Source organism: Chlamydotis macqueenii, chromosome 12 (genome assembly GCF_036417535.1).
Source record: "Chlamydotis macqueenii isolate bChlMac1 chromosome 12, bChlMac1.mat, whole genome shotgun sequence".
NCBI classification, from domain to species: Eukaryota; Metazoa; Chordata; class Aves; order Otidiformes; family Otididae; genus Chlamydotis; species Chlamydotis macqueenii.
Window position 1 is genome coordinate 20,500,714 of NC_141567.1, and position 22,661 is coordinate 20,523,374.

Here is a 22,661-nt window from a genome sequence, read left to right on the forward strand (position 1 = left end):
TGATTTCTGTTCCCCCTCATAACTCCGTAAACATAACCATAATTTAGGTCTCATTCATGTTAATAGCTATTATAACAAACAAGAAATTCTAGCCCTGACTATAATGTGTAAAAACAGCTCTTTAGTCTGCGTCTGATATCATTGACTGTCTGAAGATAGTTTTTGTTTATAAAGAAAATAAAGAAGTGATTTGGAAGACACTAGTTGTAGTAGAGTTTGTGATAAAATCAGTTATTCAATGTTTGTGTAATTTTTTGATCACCCAGTGTCTGTCTGATCTTCTGGGTGTCAATACCTTTCTCGCTAGTTGGGCACTAAGTTATCGTACCCCACTATGGAGGGTTACCACTGCCTGTTCCGCATTTGTGCTGATAAACGGTGTGCTTATTGTAATTACGTTCTCCCTTCCTCGCTCTGTCCCTTCCTATCTTTATTTTTAAGTGTTACAGATTTGAAAGTGCTTGTAGGACAAATGGAAAAGCAGTCAATAAGATGGAAAAATTTAAAACCTAATTCTTTAGTAAAGAGAGGGAAGAAAACGATAAAAATCTGAGGGGAAGAAAGTGGTGGGTTTTTTTTGAAAAGCAGTAGACTTTATAATGGACAATCATGTTGTAGTGGAGCATTTTGTTTCTTTTGACTGATAATGAGACCTAGGAATTGTTTCATAGTTTTCTGTTCATGACATGACACTAATGTACTGGTGCTGCGACCTGCGTGAGTCATGACCAGTGTGTCTGAATGTGTAGATGTTGGGAGTGGAGAAGGCTGGAAAATGTTGCATGTGAGGAACTGAGAAAAGGCAAGTGCGATGCTGTTACTAGTCCAGTATAACCAACTAGTAGTAGTTCTTCAAATGTTAAAGACTTTTGTTTTTACAGTTTGAAGTATGTGGCGCTCCAGAGTGAGGAGCGTTTGTACTTACAGTTTTGGTTGTTCTTTCAAAAGTGAATCTACTGCTGCAAAATTGTCTGATTTGGAAAGCAAAGCACTTCATCAGTAGACAGGAACCTTGTCGCTCCTTTCCTTTACCTTGGCTATAAAATGTTACCCAGTTTCATTCTGCTCCAGCTCATTTGAAATAGGTCCTCCATCACCTGCCATGGAGATTATTGTGCACTACTATGAGATGTTCGTCTGATTTCCTGCAGCTTTTTATATGTACTACAGTGAGAGAAAAACACTTTGGAAGAGACTGGGTTTTTGAAATATAAAAATACATTAAATAACTGAACTGGCTCTCTGAAGCTAGCTGACTTGTAGAGGGTACGTAAATGGATTAACAGGATTAAGTCGTCTTGAAGAGTAATTTTGACGTTTCCATTTGTTTTCAGTTTGGGAGAGCAGGAGGTTTATTCTGCCAGTAACAGAAGAGCGAGTGGGTTTCTGAAGAGTTGAAAGACTTCAAAATTATAACAGTTTGCAGCACCCTAGTGATTTCCGACAACCCTGGCATGTGCTCATATCCTTGTGCAGGAAAGCTCCTGTTGAAGCAGAAGATGGATTTGCTTGTGGGGACACTTGTCTAGATGTTTTGGTAGCAAGCGCAACATGACTAATTATTCCCATCTTGGAATAAGCCTTTTTGGAAAAGCATTTATGCAGCATGGACTACAATACCAGCAGGTCCTGTTCTTAGCCTAATTAATTAAAACCGTTAATGGAATGTGGGTTTTTTTTTTAGTTGAACATGTGACTGTTTGAATTTCCTTATTGTATTAGAAATGTCAAAGGACACTGACAGTTTTTTTCACAGTAAATATTCTTTGGAGACACTCTTAAAAAAAAAAGAAAAGTACTTTTACTTTTGTTTTATAATCCATTGCCTATGAAGGAAACTCACGTTTAGTTTAATACTAATTCTAAGTGCAAAGTGAAGGAGGGCTAATTCTCCACGCTGTTTACCTTTAAGTCTTTGTGCAGGTGTAAGCCTATCCTAGCCCAGTCTGTCCGTGTAAATAAAGTCCATCGGATTATGCACTACTGCTTTCCATATTTAGTTTGACTACTGAAGTGAGTGGAAACAGTCCAGCTGACGTGGTGGACTACAGATCAAAGCTTTAAATCTATCTTTTTTGTTTGTTTTTTAAAACTGACATAATCTCTGATGTGTTGTCATACAATAGCTCTGATCAGGAAGAGAAAGAGCAATTTAGTCCGTTTTAGATTTTCTGTAGACTGAAACAACTACAGCTGTCTTTAACCAGACAATTCACATTTTGAGAAACACATTGCGATAGGGCCATTGAGCCGTGGATCCATGAGTGCAGCTGTGAAATTTCCATGGTGTGGTGTCTACGGGATTTACAAGTAGTTATGCCGTACGTAGTATGGTACTTGTGTGTACTTTGAAATGGATGCATCCTGCTCCTCCCGGGGAGCGGGCTGTCAGGGACCTTGAGGGTGATCTTGCAAATGGGGTGTGCCTGCTCTCCACTTGCTCTTTTATGGGGATGTGTGATCTTGGGTTTTTCATAATCTAAGTTTGACCGATTTGATTTATGGCAAAACATGGAGGGTGATGGACAGATATGTCCTTTCATGGATTGTTCAGTTTCAGAACCAGTTTAAGGGTCTGTCACTTCCACACCACTTACTCGTTGTCAACTGCATCCTGTTGCAAGAGATGACTACCCTTTCCTCCCCCGGTGCTGATTTAAACCAGATGGTTACACACATCTGCTTCAGACCACACAAACCATTGAAATCAGGTCAACTGATGAAGCAGACAACTCCAAAGTGAGACAGGAGCTTTCAGTAACAATAGCTGTTTAAAAGGTTTTCTAATGTGAGACTGCACTCCTAAAACCACAAGCTCTTTTGGAAAATCAAGTAAACTTGTGCTTCTGAATCACAGAGTTGTTGAAAGTGCCAGCATGGTGCATGTTTCTGTTCCCCCTGATACAGTGGAAACAGCCATGAAGTGTTATATAAACGCAGTGGGGAGAGGAACATCAGCAGGACTCGGTTGTCTCATTTCCTGACTTGTGAAAATCCACTGTGGTCCTTAAAATGTACCAAAACCAGTTACGGGAGCTCACACAAAAGTCTTAGAATCACAGATCCTAAAGGACCAAGTTAATGAATTCCTTATTCACATTCTGCATTGTGTCTTGAAGAAAAGATTTGTATTCTGGATTTCTGATTTCTAAAAAGCATATCACCGTTTTTGTGCGTTACCAGAATACCATTAGTCATCCCTTGTGAGTAATGCAGCCCAACATCACATCAGGGAATTGCACTGTCATAACGTGATCCCTCTTTGTGAGGGATGCACCTCTGCTTCATTCATCGCATTCAGCTGTGTGTTGTGGCTGAGGAAGAGGAACTGTGCAAAGGAGCCTTGAATGTTTTTCTTGTTGTTCCTTGACAGCGTTCATGTTGGATTTTAAAACCACAGTAGAAAAGAAAAGCGTTCAGCGTATGCGATTATCTGAATGACTTTCAGCTTTGGTCGTAATTATCAAGTAAGATGCTAGATCAGGAGGACGTATTCTCAGCTCCTGAAGTCTGTCAGGATAGAAGAGACTGCTGTAATAGCTACCTCCATTAGAGAATATGTCCCAGAATGTACCAATGAATTTTACAGATGAAAAAGGTAGGTTTGAGCAAATCAAGTTCTGGTCTAAGAAGAAGTTATTTCTTTTGTTTCAAAGATCACAGCAGTTTAAACTCAGAACAGGGTAGTTTTTGACCCAGGTATTTTAGCTTCTGCAGGTACAGTACAGGAGACCATGCAGTAATTGCAGTCTTTACTGGTAACTGACCAGATATAATGGAGAGACTGTGTACATGGAATTTATGAGGCACTCCTTTGTAAGGCAGCTTGTCTGATCACAACTCCCTTCAAGATTATTCTGTCCATGCTCTATCAGCTTTCTGTCCTTGCCAGATTTTTACATTCTATTTGCCAGCTTCTACCTCAGCTTTGTTCAATTAAGCCAAGCCATGTCTTAAAACAGCATAATACAACAGCTGCTGTCAGAAGTCCTGTCAAAAATGCTGATTTTGCTTTCCTTGGTTTTGCCTAGATTTAATGAATGGTTAGAAAGGATGACCTCCTTTGTGACCCTTTAGTGTCTGTGCCCTCCTCTCTACGTTCCATTAACCTGATCCCACAAGCTGGTTGCACTGACAGAACAGAGGTGATTCTCCTGCAGAGCATGGCACTTCTACTCACCCATTTCCCAACACAACTTGAAGTATGTCGTAAGTTGTCAGCTACTTATCCTTGCCAGCCTGGGACATTTCATTTTCTTGATTAAGGCTGTGCTGACCAGAACAACAAAATTGATGCATCTCCATCTCATCAGCCTCTTCCAGTTTTCCTTGGTTTTGTTTTAGGTTTTCAACACAATTTTCTGTACCTCCTCTAACCAGCTGCAAGCAGGCACCCACTCCACCTTTAGAGAGACAAAAGGGTGAACATAAAAAAAAAAAAAAAAAAGAAATAAAACGCATGACTGTATAACTGAATCCTGTAAATTAGTGGTGTTTCTGACTTACGGTTACAAATCAGCAGTCTCTGTGTATCTGAGATGTATCTCTGGTTTCTCTGCGCTCTCATCCATCTTCTTTTCTAAACCAGGCTAACAGATTCCCGGCTCATGTCTGAGAAGGCAGGTCTTCTGGAACCAACTAGATACTTCCTACTCAGTAATAATTTTGTTATTCTTTTAAAGGACTTTGTCTCTTCCTCATTTCTTGTTTATTCTCTCCTAACTGCCTCCTTTTGCTTTCACTCTGCATATTTAGGCAGAATAGTACAAACCAGATGAATTGAGATATTAATAAGAATTCAGGAAGGTAACGCACACCACACCTTATTTGCCCCAACCCATATTCCCTAATTAGTTAGAATCTAACTTATGATCTTATGGGTTGTTTGCTTTTAAAACCTTGTGTCTCTCATCCTGGGACCTGCTGTAGGCTCGCTCGCCATCAGCAGTTGTCCTTAAAAATTCCGCCAGGCCTCTAACCCATAGTCTGCTGAGGACCATCTGCTCTTTTTGTGTGCCTTTCTGCTGCTACCAAAATAATTTCTATCTGACTGCCTTGTGCTTTGCACGAATAAAAAACCTTTTGGGCTGCTGCTTCTAAAGTAGATTTACCTTCAATCACCATTTATTAAATCTCTGTCCATTAAAAACCATAGCTCGCAGAAGCTGTGTGCATTAAGCCTGATTATAGAGTCAGCAGAGAGGAGGGAGGGGGACAGCAGTTTGTCTCAGTGTATTGCCTTGTTTTTCTGCTTGTCTAGCTGGCTGGTGACACTTGTGACCGTGCATATCAGAACAGGAGTCTCATTATTTCTCTTTGATTTTGTTTTATGCATCTGTCTCTCTTTTTATTTAAGCTATAACTTAATGATTGTTGGCTTCAGGAAAAATACTGCTCAGACTGCATCACTAAAGTCAGACTTTTGTTTGATGCTGGGGTACTAAGTCCCTTATGGAGGGTAAGGGCCAGGGGATTAAGAAAGGAAGAGGAGGAAAGCTTGCAGGTTCCTTACGGAGGATGAGTGGCTCCTTCAAACGCACTTCATTCAAGGGCTCAGCATCTGGATCGCAGAAGGTAAGTCTGCAATTACCCGGACAGTACAATCTGAGAGAAACAGCTGGAGACACTGTTTGCACCCCCCAGCACGTTTTTGTTTTTAAATAGCTGGTACTGTTATAAATGAGAACAATTCTCTTTTCCTCTGTGCTCTTTTAGCTCTCAGAGGTTTCAGTCATGTTCACTGCACTGGTTCTGGCAATGAATCCTACTCCTGTTATGGTAGTTCTTTCACAAGCACCCTGTCTTAAGGATCTTTGGGTTAAATATCACCGAGCAGGGCTATTCCTGTCCATGGTTAAATCGTATTTAGATGACTATTGATACGTAGTGCTCATGCCTAACTTACATGCAATCAGTGAGAAGACTGATAGGATGTATAAAGGATTTTGATGCGATTCACCAAACATCTATGGCAGACGTTCTGCAAGAAATTGAGTTGGTGGTTGGATCATGTGGTGTGCAGTTTATGAATGGCATAGACAAGCAGGGAGAAAACAGACAGGAGGTGATTGCTTTATCTTTTGTCCATGGAGTGGTAGATTCATTTGGAGCAAATATAGACTAACTTCAGCTCAGGATTACTTAAGATTCCAGCTCTCAAATAATGAGAAATAGTTTTTGCATTCTCTTCCAACCTATCCAACCCTCTTACCTCTAATTTCTGCTGATCGTCACAATGTTAGAGTCTGACTCTAATTAAAGGGGTGAAAGGAAGTTTGAAGGAGCATAACTGAAAGAAAAATGTCCGACAGCATCTTGGAGGAAATTAGTCCTTGACACACAGGCAACTAAGTATGTATTAAAATGTTTCCTTCTTAAAAAAGATTGTTCTATATGATGTGAAATATTGGTCATGGTAATCTGTGAATGCAAGAAAGAATATGTCTAAGTTTGGGGGACTCCTTCATCAGAGACTGACGGGCACAGGCCATCAGCAGGTGAATTGCAAGCATGATCTAGGTAGAAAGTAATATACAGTGATGGTTTTTATGTACTAACTAGCGACCATGGCCCTTTTCTCTGCTAAAGAGATTGTCGGGTTGCATGTAATGGCCATATTACAGGCCCTATTACAGACAGAGTGCTAGATGAAAAAAAAAAAAAAACAAAACCTTCAACCGTAATGTCCTTGTCACCAGGGCCTAATCATTTAGAAGAAAAGCAGAAGGCTCAAGAGCTTTTGTAGTAGATTCAGTTTTTTTTCTCCTCTCATAGATACAAAGCGAAGTGGCATATTGAAATGTCAGCTAATAATTAGCAACGGTGGCACTTTGTGTAACTTTTCCCGTTGCTTGCGCAGTTGGTTAAGTGTCTCCTGGCTGTGTACGGGTAGGATGGAGAACCAGGCTGTCCCCCACCACACTTCCATTTCATCAACAGCTGTATATTGCTTGCTTTGTCAACCAAATGGCTTTTCAAAGATAGGCAGTAGTTTCATAGGCTGCTAGTGTTGACTTTATTTACTGAGTAATAGAGTGATAAAGCACATTGAAGAGAAGAATATTCCCTTTAAAATGTTGCTTTATGTATCTAGGCTCACCTCACTTAGAAGTGACAAATCAGAATAGTAAATCCATAATGCTCCAGGTGCAGTCAGCCCTTTTTTTTTTTTTTTTTTAATATCCCCAAGCCTATCTTGATACAGCAAAGCATACAGAATTTTTCTTCCTGAATGGAAAAAAAGTCAGAGTAAAATACCCAGATAAGAATTGTTTAATCTTGTCCCACTAATCTCACAGGAAAGACTAGTCAAGTGAAGGCGGAAGGAACACAGTACTGATTTTGTTTTTCTTAACAAGGTTTGACTTCTGATTATAAAAAAAAAAGTTGTCTTTTAAAAACTGTAAATTCCCTTCATGGCTTGCTACTTTTAGTCTTCCTAATTCTTTTGATGTTTATTTGCTTGATATTCAATGTGGGAACAAAACCTACCTTTCATGAGAAAAATACTGTTTCTCGAGTTGATCTACAAAAATAGGTTTTTAGCTTTAGGTAGAAGGCTGGGAGTGTTAACTTCTGCTGAGAAGTGATGCTGGTTTGTGGTTAGTAGCCACTGGCAGCATACAGGCAAGTGACCTGATGATGGAGCTGAAAGCAGGGATTTGAACCTAGGCGAGAAATGGCTGAAGCCATGTGATGTAGTTAAGCACAGAGATTTACAATGAAAATTGCACCTTCCACTCTCATAATTTTTCTCTTTTACCACTCTCACAAACCTTTTTCTGAGGAATGTGTAGCTGTGTGTGGTCCTGGTCCCTGGTTTTGACTCCTGATTTTTTACTGCAGTGGGCTGAACAGCAAGAGTAATTAAAATGGCCAAGCGTCTCTCCTCTCAGCTCTGCTTAGCTTTCCCATGGATTCCCCTGATTTTGACAGCAGTGCTCTAGAGGATGATGGCATTTTACTTCTTGAGCAGTTTAAGAGAAATACCTGTTGCTGCCAGCTCTGAGTTGGAGGCATTATTCTCTGCCTGGGCAGAGACTGCTGTCAATGAGCTGCGAAACCCCTGGTGCTTAAGGAAAGGAGTTTGCTTGTACATGTGTACCCTTGCATGTGTGTTCTGGGTTTGTTTCTTGTAAACATCTCCGTTTATCAAAAAAGGAAGCCGCTTATCTGGATGTACATTACTGGTCTGTCATTCCCACTACTGGGAATTACTTCCAATTAGTTTTGTAGAACTAAACAATGCTTTCATCTCTGCTTGCTGTCTCTATTGACTTGATCCAAATGTCTTTAAGATGTACCTACTGTGACTCATTTTCTGTTCCTCCAAAGAGAAAACCATTTTATTGAAGTGGCTTTTCTCCACATGTTCTTTCTGCTTGCCTGTAATGCTTCCACGCTTGTAAATTTTCTGTGATTATCTGTGTAAGAACATACTCAGTACAAGCCTTCCAGATGCTCAGATTTAAGCTTTTATAGAGACACTAATACTTTTTTAATTGTTTTATTGCTCACATCATTATCTTGTTCCTGGCTATCAAATGTGGTGCAAGAAATAACAGTAACATCTAAAGAAATATTTTAATACTATTTTTTTAATATTTTAAAGAATATTTTACATGTATACATTAGACAGCTTTGACAATCTCAACAGCACTACTATAGAAAATATAATGGATCTTTTTATTTATTTTTTTTTAAGGTAGTACAGTGTTACCCTGTGATTCATTAGAAAAGCTTGCACGGATTACAAATGTGGAAAGATGATTAGACCTTCAAACTAAGGCAAATAACTTGTGCTGTGTTTTGTAAATGACCAGACAAACCAGAGAAGAGAGGGGAAGGATGAATACATTCTCTTACTTCAGAGAGAATTTATCTTTTAGACAGAAGAACTATTTTGTCTCCCCTTTAAGTCACTGTTTTGATCTGTCTTACCATTTGTTAATGAAGCTTCCAAATTAGTATAAAATCCCTTGAAGTTAGTTGCAGTTGTTAATCATAAATTGTAGGCTTTATGTGCTCGCTTATGGTAATATTAAACTTCAAACAGGGAAAAAAAAAGATTAATGGGATGAATTTACTTTCTTCTCCTAAACTATTTGTCAAGAAGCTGTGATTTCTTTCAAGTTACCATCCCGCGTGATGGTTTATAAATGATCAGCTCATGGATTTATTTGGAACAGTTACCTGCAACTGGTTAATATTGCAGTTATGATTAGATAGATCACTTGGTAACAGTGAAATCATTTGTATACGCTTTCCGTTTGAGAGTTTCAAATATCCTTTTTTTTTTTGTCCAAAATTTCTGCTATGATTAAGAAATTCTCTATGTATAAATATTTTGGCCATTGTCTCAGTGGCTCAAGAGATAACACTGCTGTGTTTTTTCTAGTTCGAGGAGTCAGTTGAGTGACAGAACTGAGAAAATAACTTGGGTATAATAATTTGTTTCTCTCTAAGTGCAACAGAGTAGGTTTTGTATCTTCCTTAGTGCTCAAAAAATATCAGGACAATAATTGCAGGTAGATTTTCGGGGCCCTAAAGGAAAATAGAGGCAGACTTGTGTCTGGAGAATAGGCTAACAGGTTATCAGTTGCCCCTTTTCAAGCAAACAAAACCTGTACTTGGCAGCGCGTGATCCCTGGTACAGATGCCCGAACTTAGAGGCAGCAGCACAGCCTGTGCTCTTCTGTTTTAATGAACAAGGGGAATGTCAAATTAGAATAATCTATGACTATCCCAGCAGAATCAGTACTGTAGCTGCGTTCTTAAAAGATACTGGGAAGTGTTACAGTTGAGTATATAAATTTGTCCAGTTCTGACAAATCTTTTTAACTTGTGTATGCCGTTTTACAAAGAGCGTTCTGCTAGCGCTTTTACTGAACTCCCTTGCTGAATCAACACTCAATCAGTTTACTGTTGATTTGGTATCTTAATGTCCTTCAACAAACTGGATAAGAGCATTGTGAAAACCAGTCTGTAACAGAGTATGTGTTAGTCAGCAGCAGCTGATCTGAATCGGAATTGGAAATAAATCCTTTAACCCCCTAAGCAGGATGCGCAGTTGGCCAAGTGAATTATAAGGCTTTAGTTTTGCTGTGACACACCATCCAAAGAAAGAATATCAGTATAACAGAGGATTTATCCCGTTTGAAATGTAGGAGTAAATGGTTCTCCTTGGCACGTCCATGACATTTTTCTTTACATCCTTTGAGTTTCTTCTCAAGACAGACATTGTAAGGTATGGCTTTTAGAGGCAGGACTCCTTGCACTGTGTAGCTGTTAAAGCCTCGTGTGCCTCTAGCCAAAACGCTGCCTTTATGCAACTGTTACGTCACAATGGCTTCCATCACTGAGAACGTCATGAGTTTTCCAGGAGCTTTTTGACGTTCTTAGTGTGTTTGAGCCCAAATGCTTGGCAATTTTTAAAAACTGGTTATAGCTGTTACTTACACGGAACATTTGTGTATCTCATAGAACGTCTGTGTTCTGGGCACGTACTGTGTAAACCCCACGATTCACAGCAGGTACATACTGTCCAGCAGGATAAGTACGTGTATTATGGGTGGCAGGTGTCATGGTAGGCTTGGCTGGACGTCTAGCTCATAACAATCATGTACGTATCTAACACCTTTCCTCCCCTTTTAGCATTTGAACAGCATACAAATTATGTATACAGAGGTGCTGCTCTGAGGTGCAGCATCTTAATAACCTGTTACAGGAGTCTAGGGCCGGAAGGAGAGACGGATCTTGTCTAGATAAAATTGCTAAGCCAATGCAGGTTGACAGCTTGTAGTTGCGGGGGTTATAGGAAGCATTTCTGGACTCTCTTGTGCTAGCCATATCAGTGAAAGCATGGATTTAGCACCAAGATTAAACTGACAAAAGGAACAGCAGGAGAGCTGTCCTTTTTCATGTTGCACATGAGCAAAGCCTTCGGTTTTAAGGGGTGGTGTATTTGAAATGTTCCCTAATGCTTGACTTGGGCCTGTGATAATGATGAAACTATGAGTGGCACTGCAGCAGACGTGGAGAGAAGAAGAATCCTTCCCCAGAACTCGTGTCATGTACTGAACATCAGAATCTCCCAATTACAGTTTTCTACTTTTCAGCAGTTCGATGCTGTTCTGTGCAGCTGTTCATATTCACTCCTGGCAACTGCAGGATTCACACGCATCCGTCTTTCATAGCTGTGCTTCACTGCTGGTTTCCCAACATGAATTACTCCTAGTCTCATTAAAAAAAACTGCTGTAGATGCTTGGTTCGTGCTCTGCCTCTTGCCAGTTCTTACCAGCAGCTCTCCACTGAAGGTTTGCAAACAAGATGTAGGCAGTTCTGAGTAGGGAAAAATTGGAGCAGAGAGCCTTGAGCAATTTTCACTTTGAATGTAGTTTTATGGAAGGAGCCTCTCAAGAATGGCTACCTGTTAAAAACTGAAGCAAATGCTCATGGATACTACAAAGCTCTCTCCGACTTTCGAACATAGAGAGCAACAAGTAGTCGCCTAAGAGTGCTTCTGAGGTAGATGAGGATTTCACAGTAGCTGGAGACGTGTGGCTGTAAGTGGTACCCTGTTCCAAATGGTTGTCTGTTTGTTTTACCTAGAAAACAGAAGTGCAGATAAGTGAAGGAAAAGCAGTTTTGCTGGGAAGCAGTATTAGTTCGTATCCCGCACAGTGATAGCAGGTTAACTGATCTTGCAGTGAAGGATATAGATTGGGGTTCTTAGTGCTCTCCACTCCCAGGTTTGAAGAATCAACCATTGCCTTAATGAATAGGACCTTTCTGGTGCTTTTAAATTTCAGACTCTGCATTTGTAGGATCTATCACAAGCAATGAAGATTCTTTTAATTTAGTCAGTCCTTTTAAAATGAGGTTGAAAACATAGGTAGAAGAGTAAAGGAGGAGTCAGAAAGCATTGAAAAAGAGCCATTTCCTAGGCAACATGGCGGGCTCGATCAGCAGTTGAGATTCACAGTTCTGTTGTTAGCTGTGCTGTCCACCCTGCTTTCTGAATCTAGGCGCTGTTACGTGTCTTGTCCGCCTCACAGAAATAGTTTTCTGTTCTACGTGTCCCCAATCTCTATAGTGCAACTTTTGTTGTCTGCACTAATGAAAAAGTTAGAAAAGCTGGAGCTGGTTAAAATGAACTTTTCTTTTTCGTTTCAGAAGACTGACTTGGTGTTCCCCTTTTCATATATCCCCCTTCAATCCTCCAGTTAACTGATCTATGATGTAGGGGTTGCTCATGCCAACCCTCCTCAGGGTTGCCAGACAGCGATTTTCTCTTGGTGTGGACCCCTGAAATAAAGATACTTCCTCTGAACCATGGAACATAAGCCAGACCTTGGCTATTGAAGGGACTGGAAATGGAGAGTCAAAACCCATGAAAGGCAGATGATCAGTGAAAGAGAAAATCACCAAGCATCAGCAAAGAGCAAGGAGAAGCGAGCTGTTCATTCCTTGAATGCAGCTTCCAAAACAGCAAACTTCCATGCGTTGAGTAAAATGGCACATTTTACTCTTACTTTTATAGCTTTTCCGAATTTTCAGGAAAAATTGAGTAAAGACTGCCAAAAATTTTAAATAGATTTGATTTACCCAAGGAGAGATGAGCTGATGTTTTTCCAAGTCATTTGCTAATACATAAAATGAACAGAGATGTAGTTGCGGATTGTTAAAGTGCATTCACAGTGTCTATAGCTGAAGAATTCAGTGCAACAGCCATTCACAGCTGAGCAGCAGACGTATAAACGCTGAACGGAAGGATTTTACGTAGATTCGTATTTTATAAAGCTGGCTAACTGGCTGACTCCTAATTAACTGCAAAACTGGCTGATTGTTCTCATATTTTATCCCTTATGATTTCAGAGCTAGCTGTGGGGGAGGAAATAAATAAGAAAAAAAAAGAAACAACCCTGTTAATTTAAATCAAAAGTAAGGAGTGAGATAAACTGCTTAAAGGCTGACCCCGGTTTAACCTCCTGATATGTACATTATCTCTTGTGTTGTGAGTACTGCTGTCTGCCCTGTGCTTTTGCCAGGTGTTAGCAGGGAAATCATTGACATGAAGCAGCAGAAGTGTCATGGTAGGGCTGGCCACCTGTCCAATTTGGGGATGGGAGAAGTCCTGTAGACAGGCATGACCAGGGTGTAATGGGAAAGCTGGTTTGTCCTGGTGAGTGGCATGAGGAGGAGAATGAAATAGCAGAATTTTAATGTACTTATTTGGGAGGGGAGGAAAAGGCATCAGGACCGATGTTACGTAAACAACAGCTGGTTCATCAGCAGATGAAGATGAGGGTGGAGAGGATTAAGGACAGGTAGCAGAGGCGGGGCCAGGCAGGTTCAGGCAGTGCTGTGGAGGCAGCAGCTGGCCAGCTGCAGCAGATCAGGTTGCCCAGACAGAATGTGGGCAGACTGAGGAAAGGGAGCCGCTGAAGGAGCTTTGCAAATTTGGGGAGACTGAAGGGGCAGTGGCTGCTGAGGAGATACCGTGTGAACTGCAAGGAAGAGTGGGAGACAGTGAATCATACAACCCTGGACTAAAGAAACTCTTCCTCACCATTTAGGCTGTGCTAGAAAACTAATACACATGTAATCTGTAAGATCAGTCTGAAGTCCAAATGAGTAAAAAACAAAGGTACCCTCATGAATAATGGCAACATAATTAGAGAAGAATCTTGCTTTTAACGAAACGAGGAGACTGCAGGTATGGAGAATGTAGATTTTCTGTAACTATGACAACTGATTTCCCTAGTGCAGCTGGTACAGTCTCATCCAAAACTCAAGAAACTGATTAGAAGCTTATTTTTAATGGTAATCTCATAATCTTTAATGGATAATGCTGCCTTTTCTGCCAGTAATTTTACTTTTTCAGAACCATGTGATACTTTTTGTGATTTTAATAGCATTCCAGCAACACGTGATCCGACTGGAGTTTCTCTAGTCTGCAGCCGCAATCCTCTGTGAAGTGTATCCACCAGTAAAAGCCATTGCTCCTCTAAAAACCTGGCTCACCTAACAGGGCTTTTATGCTTCATCAGAAAATACTATGCTCACAGTGTTGATTCTATTTTGTTAAAATTCTGTTCCAATCCTAAATATTCCTCATTAAGGCTCCATCAGCTAGATTATCTTAGATGTTTTTATCTGGATTCAGTCCCTGCTACTCCAGACAGGAAATTACATGGCCTTGAACTTTCCATAAGAGAACATTCAGCATCACTGAGAGGATATCCTTTTTCTTTTAATGTAAATAGCAAGCTATGAATAGAATTTTTTGCAGTCACAATAAAAACTAACTAATCAACTGATTACAGTGACAGTGCCTCTTCTGAACATAAGTACCTTAGATTTGAGAGATGAAGTTGAATGTCATTTCACCGTGCAGTCATCTGCTGCTTTCTTCAACCCATTTATGAAGATGTATTGTAAAACAGTATCAGCTTGTGTGATGCCCTCTTGGAAATGACATGAAAAGGCAGCCTTGTTCTATAAAGATTAATCTCTAATAATAGCACAGTAAAAGATGTAACAGCTGGTATGGATTAATATTCCTTAATATCTGCTTTCATGTGATTAATAGCTGAATGGCTTAAACCTCTACCGGGGAAAGCAAACAGTGGTTACTAAGCTCTACTAAATGTTGTACTGTTTGGAATTTTTTTTTTAGCAGAAGAGACATTTAAATGTTTTTCCTTTTTCATTTCTAGACTGCCTAGTCTTATGTCCCTCCTTCCCAGTTTTTCTATCACAGGTCAGGTATTGGAATTATTCTTTTCTTTTTTTGTTTTTGTTTTTGTTTTTTTTTCCACAAAAAGAGGAGAAATAAGTTGTTCAGTGATTGAGGGGTTCATCCTCTCTTTTTTCCCAAGACTATTCCTAATACAATTCAGCAGTAAATCATTAACTTCTATGTTGGTTTAGTTATTCATGTGTTTTACAGAGATTGACAGGTGAAGAGGAATGCATTAGTTTTTTGTCTTGATGTACAAATTAAGTAGTAAATATCTCTGTCCAGTTCTATGTTGTTGGTAGTGTTTTTTATGCTACATTTTTGCAAAAGCAAAATCTTTGTCCATTTGGAACTGAGGAGCAAAGGGTAAATTCCAAAGCTTTTGAAAAGATTTAATCAGCATGTGATTAGCTGGATCAGTACTCATAGCCCGGGGTGTGCTGTTTTGAAATTACATCTTAATCACTTAATATTTTCCCTAGGTTTTATTGAAGTTTGAATCCCCTAAATACTTTTCAGTTATGGAGATCAATTTACTTACAAAAGTGAAGATTGCAAATCCAGGTGGGAATTGGGCATACTGCTCATGCTCTGACAAGCTTTTTCCATTTAATATCCTATTAAGTTCAGAGGTAAGGCGGGAGAATAGAAGAGCAGCTGTGTGGGGTCAGGCCAGAAATCCGTGTTGCCCAGTGCTGTAACAGCACAGTCTGTGGAGTGCTGTGGGAACAGGGGTCAGATGTAGTTACTCTCCCTCAGCGTTTGCTCCTGTCCAGCCATACTTAAGGTAGGGATTGTCTCGACCAGAGGTGATACTGGTTTTGTGTGAAGTTGTTGGCTTTTAGTCTCCACAGCATCCTTCACCAAGGAGTTCCACAGTTTAGCTGCACGTTGTGTGAAAGCATGGAAGCTGGCTTGAGCTCACTGGTTTTTGGAAAACAATCTTTTATGTTTGGGTAAGATATCTTTAACCTGACTCAACTTAGTATCCCAAGTTGAGTATTTTTTAATTCTGGTGTTGAATTTTGTACCTGTTTTGGTATTTGATTCTAATTACACTTCACAATTTTGTTGAGCCTTCCTTAAAAATCCTTATTCTTCTCATTCCCAGAAGTGCATCAGACATGTTTTTGTTTGTATTTGTCAGGCCCGTGTTTGAAGAGACGGCTTAAAAGATGAAAAGTCAGGGTGTTTTCCTATGTTACTAGCTCTGAGTGTTGGAACATGGACATGATGGCATGCCTTCACGAAACACCAATGAATCTGGCTGTTTAGCAGTGTCTTTCATCCTAGAGAATCCCAAACAGTTTATCACCCTTCTGTCTTCAGAGTAGTTGATTTACCAGAGAAATGCCTCCATCTTCTCAGAAGGATCTTGGCATCAGGTAACACTACTTTTTATTCTGTTTTAATGGTAGCTGTGGTGTTAACTTGTCGCTGCATGTAGATCTCCTCCTGGTAAACCGAAAGGCTGAGAGGAGGTTCCGTGTAGGACCCAGGAGCAGCCAGACTCTGCACCGCACTACTCTCATCTGAAAGCATTTTTTGGTTTTGGTTTTCCCCCACGTGCGCACAGTGATGATTCCCATGGCTCAGAATGCCTTAGCTCTGCGTCTTGGCGCGTTGGCTTGCCTCTTGTTACCTGCTCGACTGCTGAGAGGTGTGAGCAGCTGAGACGGGTTCTGAGTGGAGATGTAGCCTTAAGTGTGTTTGGGTCCCGATCTGTTTGGGCCTTTGGAAACAGGAACCTGTGCTGAGAGCCAGCCTGTGGAGCAGAGCCAGGGAGGTGCCTGTCCTCCAGGAGCTCTGGATTAGTGCTGCAATGTGTATCATATTCAGGAAATAATGGGAAAGGAAATAAACTGGCTTGTTAAAAATGCTTAGTCCAATACATTCTTCATTAATGTCCAACTCCAGCCGATGGCCTAGTTAATTTTAATCATTACTTGTCTCTACTGCCCCATAATAAATCGGTGGTATTAACATTTTGCTATTGATAAAGCTTTTGTAGTTGGAATGAGTAAAAACACTTCTGCAATCTCTGACCTTTCTGATATTTGCCTATCTGTGTCAGTAGGATTTGTAAATATTTTTTAATTTACAATGTTCCGAAGTTGTTTTTCCTAGCACTGAGAGAGAGCTGTGTTATCTTTATTTTCTGTAACTGGGCATTATTAGGAGGAATGAATGCACAAGGGTGCAACTGAGATACCTGGACATAAGCAGTTAGTGCCATTTCTGAGCCCCTCTGGCTGCTGAGAAGGTCTTCGTTAGAGCCCGTGGGATGCTGGGCTTGCGGGACGCTAGTCCTGGGGGGATGACTTCGATACCCAACCTGAATTGGTGCCTGCTACTTGTGTTCAGGCACCTGACTGTAAGTTTAGGAAACTAAGCAGTTTCACACCTTATTTGGCAGAAAATAACGTGAAATGGCCCACAGTAGCCTGTGTTAACCTGATCAGCCTAGTTCATCGGCAGACTCTGCTTGAATCAAGAATAAGGGCAAGTCAGTAAATCTGCCTGTCGTCTTGGATTTCTTCTCTGAGAGGAGAACAGAAGCTATGAAACTTTAATGGAATGAAGACTAGGGCTTGTACTGAGCTTGGTCAAAGAACTTTGCTTTGATTTTCAAATAATTGTCATCTTGATACGGTAAAATGTTCTACAAATACTACGTTTCCATTAGTTTATAGATGTCAGTATGAAACTTCTCATTACTGCTCTTCAGAGTGTTGAAACAGATAAAAGCTTTTGGTTTTTGTGCACAGGCACACAAAACATCAAATGCATTTTACTGTTTTGCTAGAATACAAGTAAATTTAGAGCAGATTTGAGTAATTTACAGTTAAACTATAGCTAGTAAAACTTTTCTATGTCACCTGTATCGTTGTTGCCTAAATGCTAGATAAAGCGTGACTTGAAAATGACGTGAAGGCTGAACTGTGAACCTATTTAATTCCTGTGCGCAAAATGGTGAAGCTGTGTTCAAGTTGCTTTCTGGAGCAATATGTGGAGAAACAAATGCAGCCTGAATGAGAGAGGCTGTTTACAGCTGAAGCTTTCGGTGATCAGAATTACCTAATCCCAGCGCCAGGAGTGTTGACAGACCCCCATTCGTGTGTCCTGATCATTCTAAAGAAGAGGTGATTTCCAGGCTTTCTAGAAGAACATACACAACATTCCAAGCTAATTTCACGGAACTATTTTGTGGGCTTAATCTTAAGCAGTGTTAAAAATATAAAATTACACATTCTATTTTGGTGTTGACAATATTTAGCGAACATGACCTTTTTTTTCAGCAGCTGCAGTGCTTTTACATTGCTGTTTTAATTTTGCTACACTGGGATGAGTAGCAGGATTTTTATAGTTTAAGTATAGTTACTTATACAATTATTAATCAAAATTATCATTAGGGCATTGATCAAGTCACTGCTATCTGAATGCCCATTGTTTTCTTACGCCTCCATTGGATAAATGGCCTGATGAGCTTGGGAAAACTGTTGGCATACTTTTGTGGAGCTTTTGTAATTACCAGCAAAAACTAGTGATGAAATCCGTTACTGAGACACAGGACAGAACTTCCCAGCTCCCCTGCTGTGTTCGATTGGAAGGTGACACAGGTCAGTGTCCAGTATATCCCCTAAGTGATGATGGGGAAAAATGTAGCAGCCATTTGCATTTTTTGAATTGGGCTTTATAACTTTTGGGATTTGACATGTCATGTTGGTCTGGTGGTCTTCAGTACCAAGTCCTTTCTCCCAGAGCACGTCTGCTGCAGAGCACGGAGCGTATGGAGAGGTGCCCGCCTGGCTTGGTCCTGCTGAGGAAGACTATTTTACCCTGCAGTATGCTGCGGCCATTGCGTCCATATCATCCCGCTCCCAAGACAATAATTCTCACAACTTAATATCCCAATTTAGGGGGAAAGGCGTGTGTATACAGTTAAATGTGGGAACTGTCCAGCTTGACATCGTTGGTTTATCTGTCAGGCCAGTATTTAGGTCCCCTGCTTGAATAAGGATTGGAGCCCCTGGAAATTGTATTAGAAAATGTGTTTATTACAAGGGGAACTCTGCTTGGAATCACATCCATTTGTGTATGTAAAGATAGGATTTAGCTAGTAGTACAGCCTTTCCTGGTGTGTTTCCAGACCGATGCGAAGTGGATGTCATTGGATGAGAAGAAGGAAGTGTCGCCTTCCTCAGAGTTTCCCGGCCTTCACCAAAACCAGTCAGATGCACTTGGGTTAATCAACCGCTAGATAGAGCTGTGCGATATAGAGAGGACTTCACTATGTAGTCTTACACTAAAATTCATATTTTCCCTAGTAGTAAGCCAGCATAAGGACCAGTTGTTCACAAGGCAGATATGACAGGAAGAGTTCTTTCACCAAGGTAGAATAAAATCCCCCCCCACACCTTAATAATACAATGAAGATCATGGATCTTTTTCTGAGTATACCTTATCATAAGAATTCAGTGAATAGTGCAATTTAATTCCCATACATCAATTACTAAATAAGGCATATCTTTAAATTACCACAGCAATTAATTTTTAATCAGGCAGTCATCACAGAGCTGTTTTATCGTGACTGTGGACAGGAACCTTGAAAGCGAAGGCTGTATTACCTTTTCTTTTTTTATTCCTCGTACTCTCCCTCTCCCTCCACCCACCCCACCCCTCAACACACCCGCCTGGTGCTGAGAAATGCTCACATACTGATCAAAGGATCATAAACGTGAGAAAAAGGAAATGCCTAGCTAATATAACTCTGAACCAGCTCAAGATTGCTCTGTTTAATGCTTTCCATAATTTTTTTCGCCCTTATGTCATTTATAGGACACTAAATGCATGAAGCCGCAGAACAGGGTAATTCAGATGGAAAGGTGGGTGAAAGCTGGAGGGGAGTTAAAAATGTGTGGATTTGATAGCTTCTACCAGCAGTAAGAGAAGGACAAAACCACCCTCCCTCCATCAAAAAACCACCACACACGCCAAAACAGATATTGGGGATATCCTGTAGCTTTCAGCAGGCGCAGGCATGGCACAGGCACTGACTGTACAGATTATGCCATGTTTATCCTGGCAATGCGCCTCAGCCACGAGCAGAAATACATCTGGGTGTTTCTTAGGGACGCGTTCAGTTCTTGCCTCTCACTGAAACAGTTCCGAAGTGCGGGACTTGCGGCCAGTGAAGTGGGTATATGTCTTGCAGCAGTGCGGCTATAGGAATGAAACGATTTTTTAGACAAAATGTAGGGTTTTTTCTATTTTAACTTTTTCTGTGGCTGAATTAAATCCTTAAGAATCCTTAACACATACTTTATCAGACCCAAGGAAAATTTTTAATAGCCAGTATTATAAGTATGTATTTGATTCCATTTTGTTCTCTGTTCTTGCTAATAAAACGGCACTCAGCCTGCCGGTTGAGTGGATTTGTGATTCTTTCCAAGGATCAGCCATGGATTAGCGAAGTACAGCTGGTATGTTTCTCATGCCAAGTGGTTTTGGCACTTTTATTTTTTTGTTTTTAATGTCCTCCTCTAAATAAATCCAGCGTCTTTTTCTCCCCCTTTTCTAGAGAGTTGTTCTTGTTCAGTAGCAAACTCCATCGTTCACCAAACGGTGTGTTAATGAGACTGAGCAAACAGGCATTGCTCAAATGGTTCTTTACCAACAAGGGAATTTAAAGAAATATTCTTAGTTTAGTTTAATGCGTAAAAATTTGTTATTGTTAAGGAGTCTAACTTAACTAAGTGGAGGTAGGTTTTCAAGCTGCTAGTCTAAGATGCCAATGATCTTTGCATGACGATGGTGTACACTGGTGGGTTCTTGAAATGCAGAATTCATGAGAGCTCTGGCTAATAAAGCCATCTCCTGCTACAGTGCCGCTCGGATTGCAACCAAAGCTGTAATATTTACTTCAGTTCAGTACCTGTGTTCCATATCCACCTTTCTTTTCAAGTTGCAGACTAGAAAGTTTAATATTTCTGCCATCATATAGAGAGCTATCAGAGTTTCTGAGCATCTTGTAGTACAGCTTTTAAGTATATAAGGTTTGGGGGGGTGTGTTTTGTTTTATACTACTTCCCCTAATAGTAGATGTCACAGGTAACGGAGAAACTTCTGGAAACAACCTGGGTGGCCAGATCCCTTTTAGAATTCCCTGGTCTTAGATTCCCTCTGTTCGGTCAGTGCTGGTGCTGGCAGGATCATAGGCTCCGTGGCTAGTTTCCTCCACCAGCTGTGATCTCCGTTAGTGACACTAAAGGAAACCTTATGTCAGTTTTAATCCAGAGGCCGTTAAAAATGGGCTATCTTTCCGTTACCGAGATGATTGTTCTGTGCCTGCCAAAGCAGCCCACAGCTGCTGCCATGAGCACACTAGCAGTCTCTGCTGCAGTAACTGTCATCAGCATTCTCTGAAGCATTGTAAGAATAACCATTTTTGCATTTACAAGCAATAAATAGATTGGATGGATCATGAAAAAAATGCTAGTAGCTGCTAGCAAGTAACTGCTAAAATGTCTAGTAAGTATATGACAAGATAATCTAAACCTGGTTCTCTGAGTAGGTATGTGCGCTTTCAGAACAGTGCTTAAGTGACTTGTTTGAATCTTGGCTCCTGCTTGGATTTATTTACAGTTAAAAGAACATGCATTTACTTTCAAGAAGTTGTGAGGTGAGATTTTTACGCTATTGCTGTTTCTGACACAAACCAGCTCTTTGTTGAAGCAGCACATCATAGCCTAGACGTTTGAAGCTGTTCCTAAGAAAAGACTGAAGAGAAATGTTACAAATCCCGCCTTTCTGTGTTGGAAAAGGGAAGGAGGTGTTTGTCTCTGTAATTTAGCAGGGCAGCAGAGCATGTTGAATTACAATGCACGTTCAGCAGCTCCTGCTTGTAACGTTGCATTCTGCTTCTGGTTTATTCAATCTTGCATTTCACTGCTCGAAAGCATTGATCATAATCCTTTCCTTTTTGAAGGACTCGTTTAACCTGTAACGGTAAATCAAGCGTAATGCTTTCTTGTTCAAAAGAGAGGGAAAGAAAAAAAAGCAACGTCCTGAATGTTTCATTGGTCTTATCGCTGACAAAACAAACCCATGCTGTTGTGCACAGGTTTATTCACCGAGAGGCCTGAAATAGCATTATGATAAAATAAAATTAAGATTGCGGGCAGCATTTTACACCGACACTTGTTTTAGAATGCTGTTTGCTTTCCCTACCGGGGCCGGGGCGGGGGGGGTAAAATCTCATGCTAATGCTTCATGCCAGTGAGCTGTAATTCTGCAGTAATCAGAGTTTCAGGGAACTGCACATTCAGCAAAGTCGAACAGTGCTGAGAACACATCCGGAGAGCATCCCGCTTAACGGGAGCTTTGCAAATAAAAGGCGCAAATCATCTTACCTAATCTTTCCTGGGAACTTCCAGCCTGCAAAGCCAATAAAATAAGCATACTGATGCTTTCTGCCGCTCCGTGAAAAGACATTTTTTATCTTTTGGCATAGTTTAAGTATACCTATATAACTTATATAGATGCTTCTATCAGAAGTGTGAGGAAGGTAATAGATGTAGTGTAGAGAGGTATGCACAACACAGGGAAGAATCTGAAGTAATCTGTGCAGTCGGGACCTTTATGAATTAAAGCAATAGGCAAAACATGATAAGGGAAGCCTGTGTGTTGATTAATGACTAGAATGCAATGCTTGCATTGGTAGGGTTTTGTTTTCTGGTTTTTAATACTTGTTTCTGAGTGTTTTCTATGTCAAGCCAAATACTGACATAAATAAAAACTTCAGTTATTGCGAATAATGCTGATAAGGAAAACCTAGATTCTACCTAACCGTAGAGTTGCCGATGATGGCTCTACTACTTGCACTAAGACTTGACAATATCTCTGTGCATTTCTTAA

General features: G+C 40.4%; 1 protein-coding gene across 2 annotated transcripts in view; it reads left to right on the plus strand.

The window, feature by feature from the left end:
- TRPM1 (transient receptor potential cation channel subfamily M member 1) overlaps positions 1–22,661 on the plus strand; it is a 109,136-nt gene that overhangs the window by 22,400 nt on the left and 64,075 nt on the right. The window contains exon 3 of one of the 2 annotated variants that reach the window (XM_086757687.1): positions 11,196–11,211. In XM_086757687.1, coding sequence (XP_086613813.1) covers positions 11,196–11,211 — 16 coding nt within the window. Of the gene's footprint in view, positions 1–5,451; positions 5,575–11,195; positions 11,212–22,661 lie in introns of those variants that run through there. The other variant, XM_086757688.1, reaches the window with a different exon arrangement.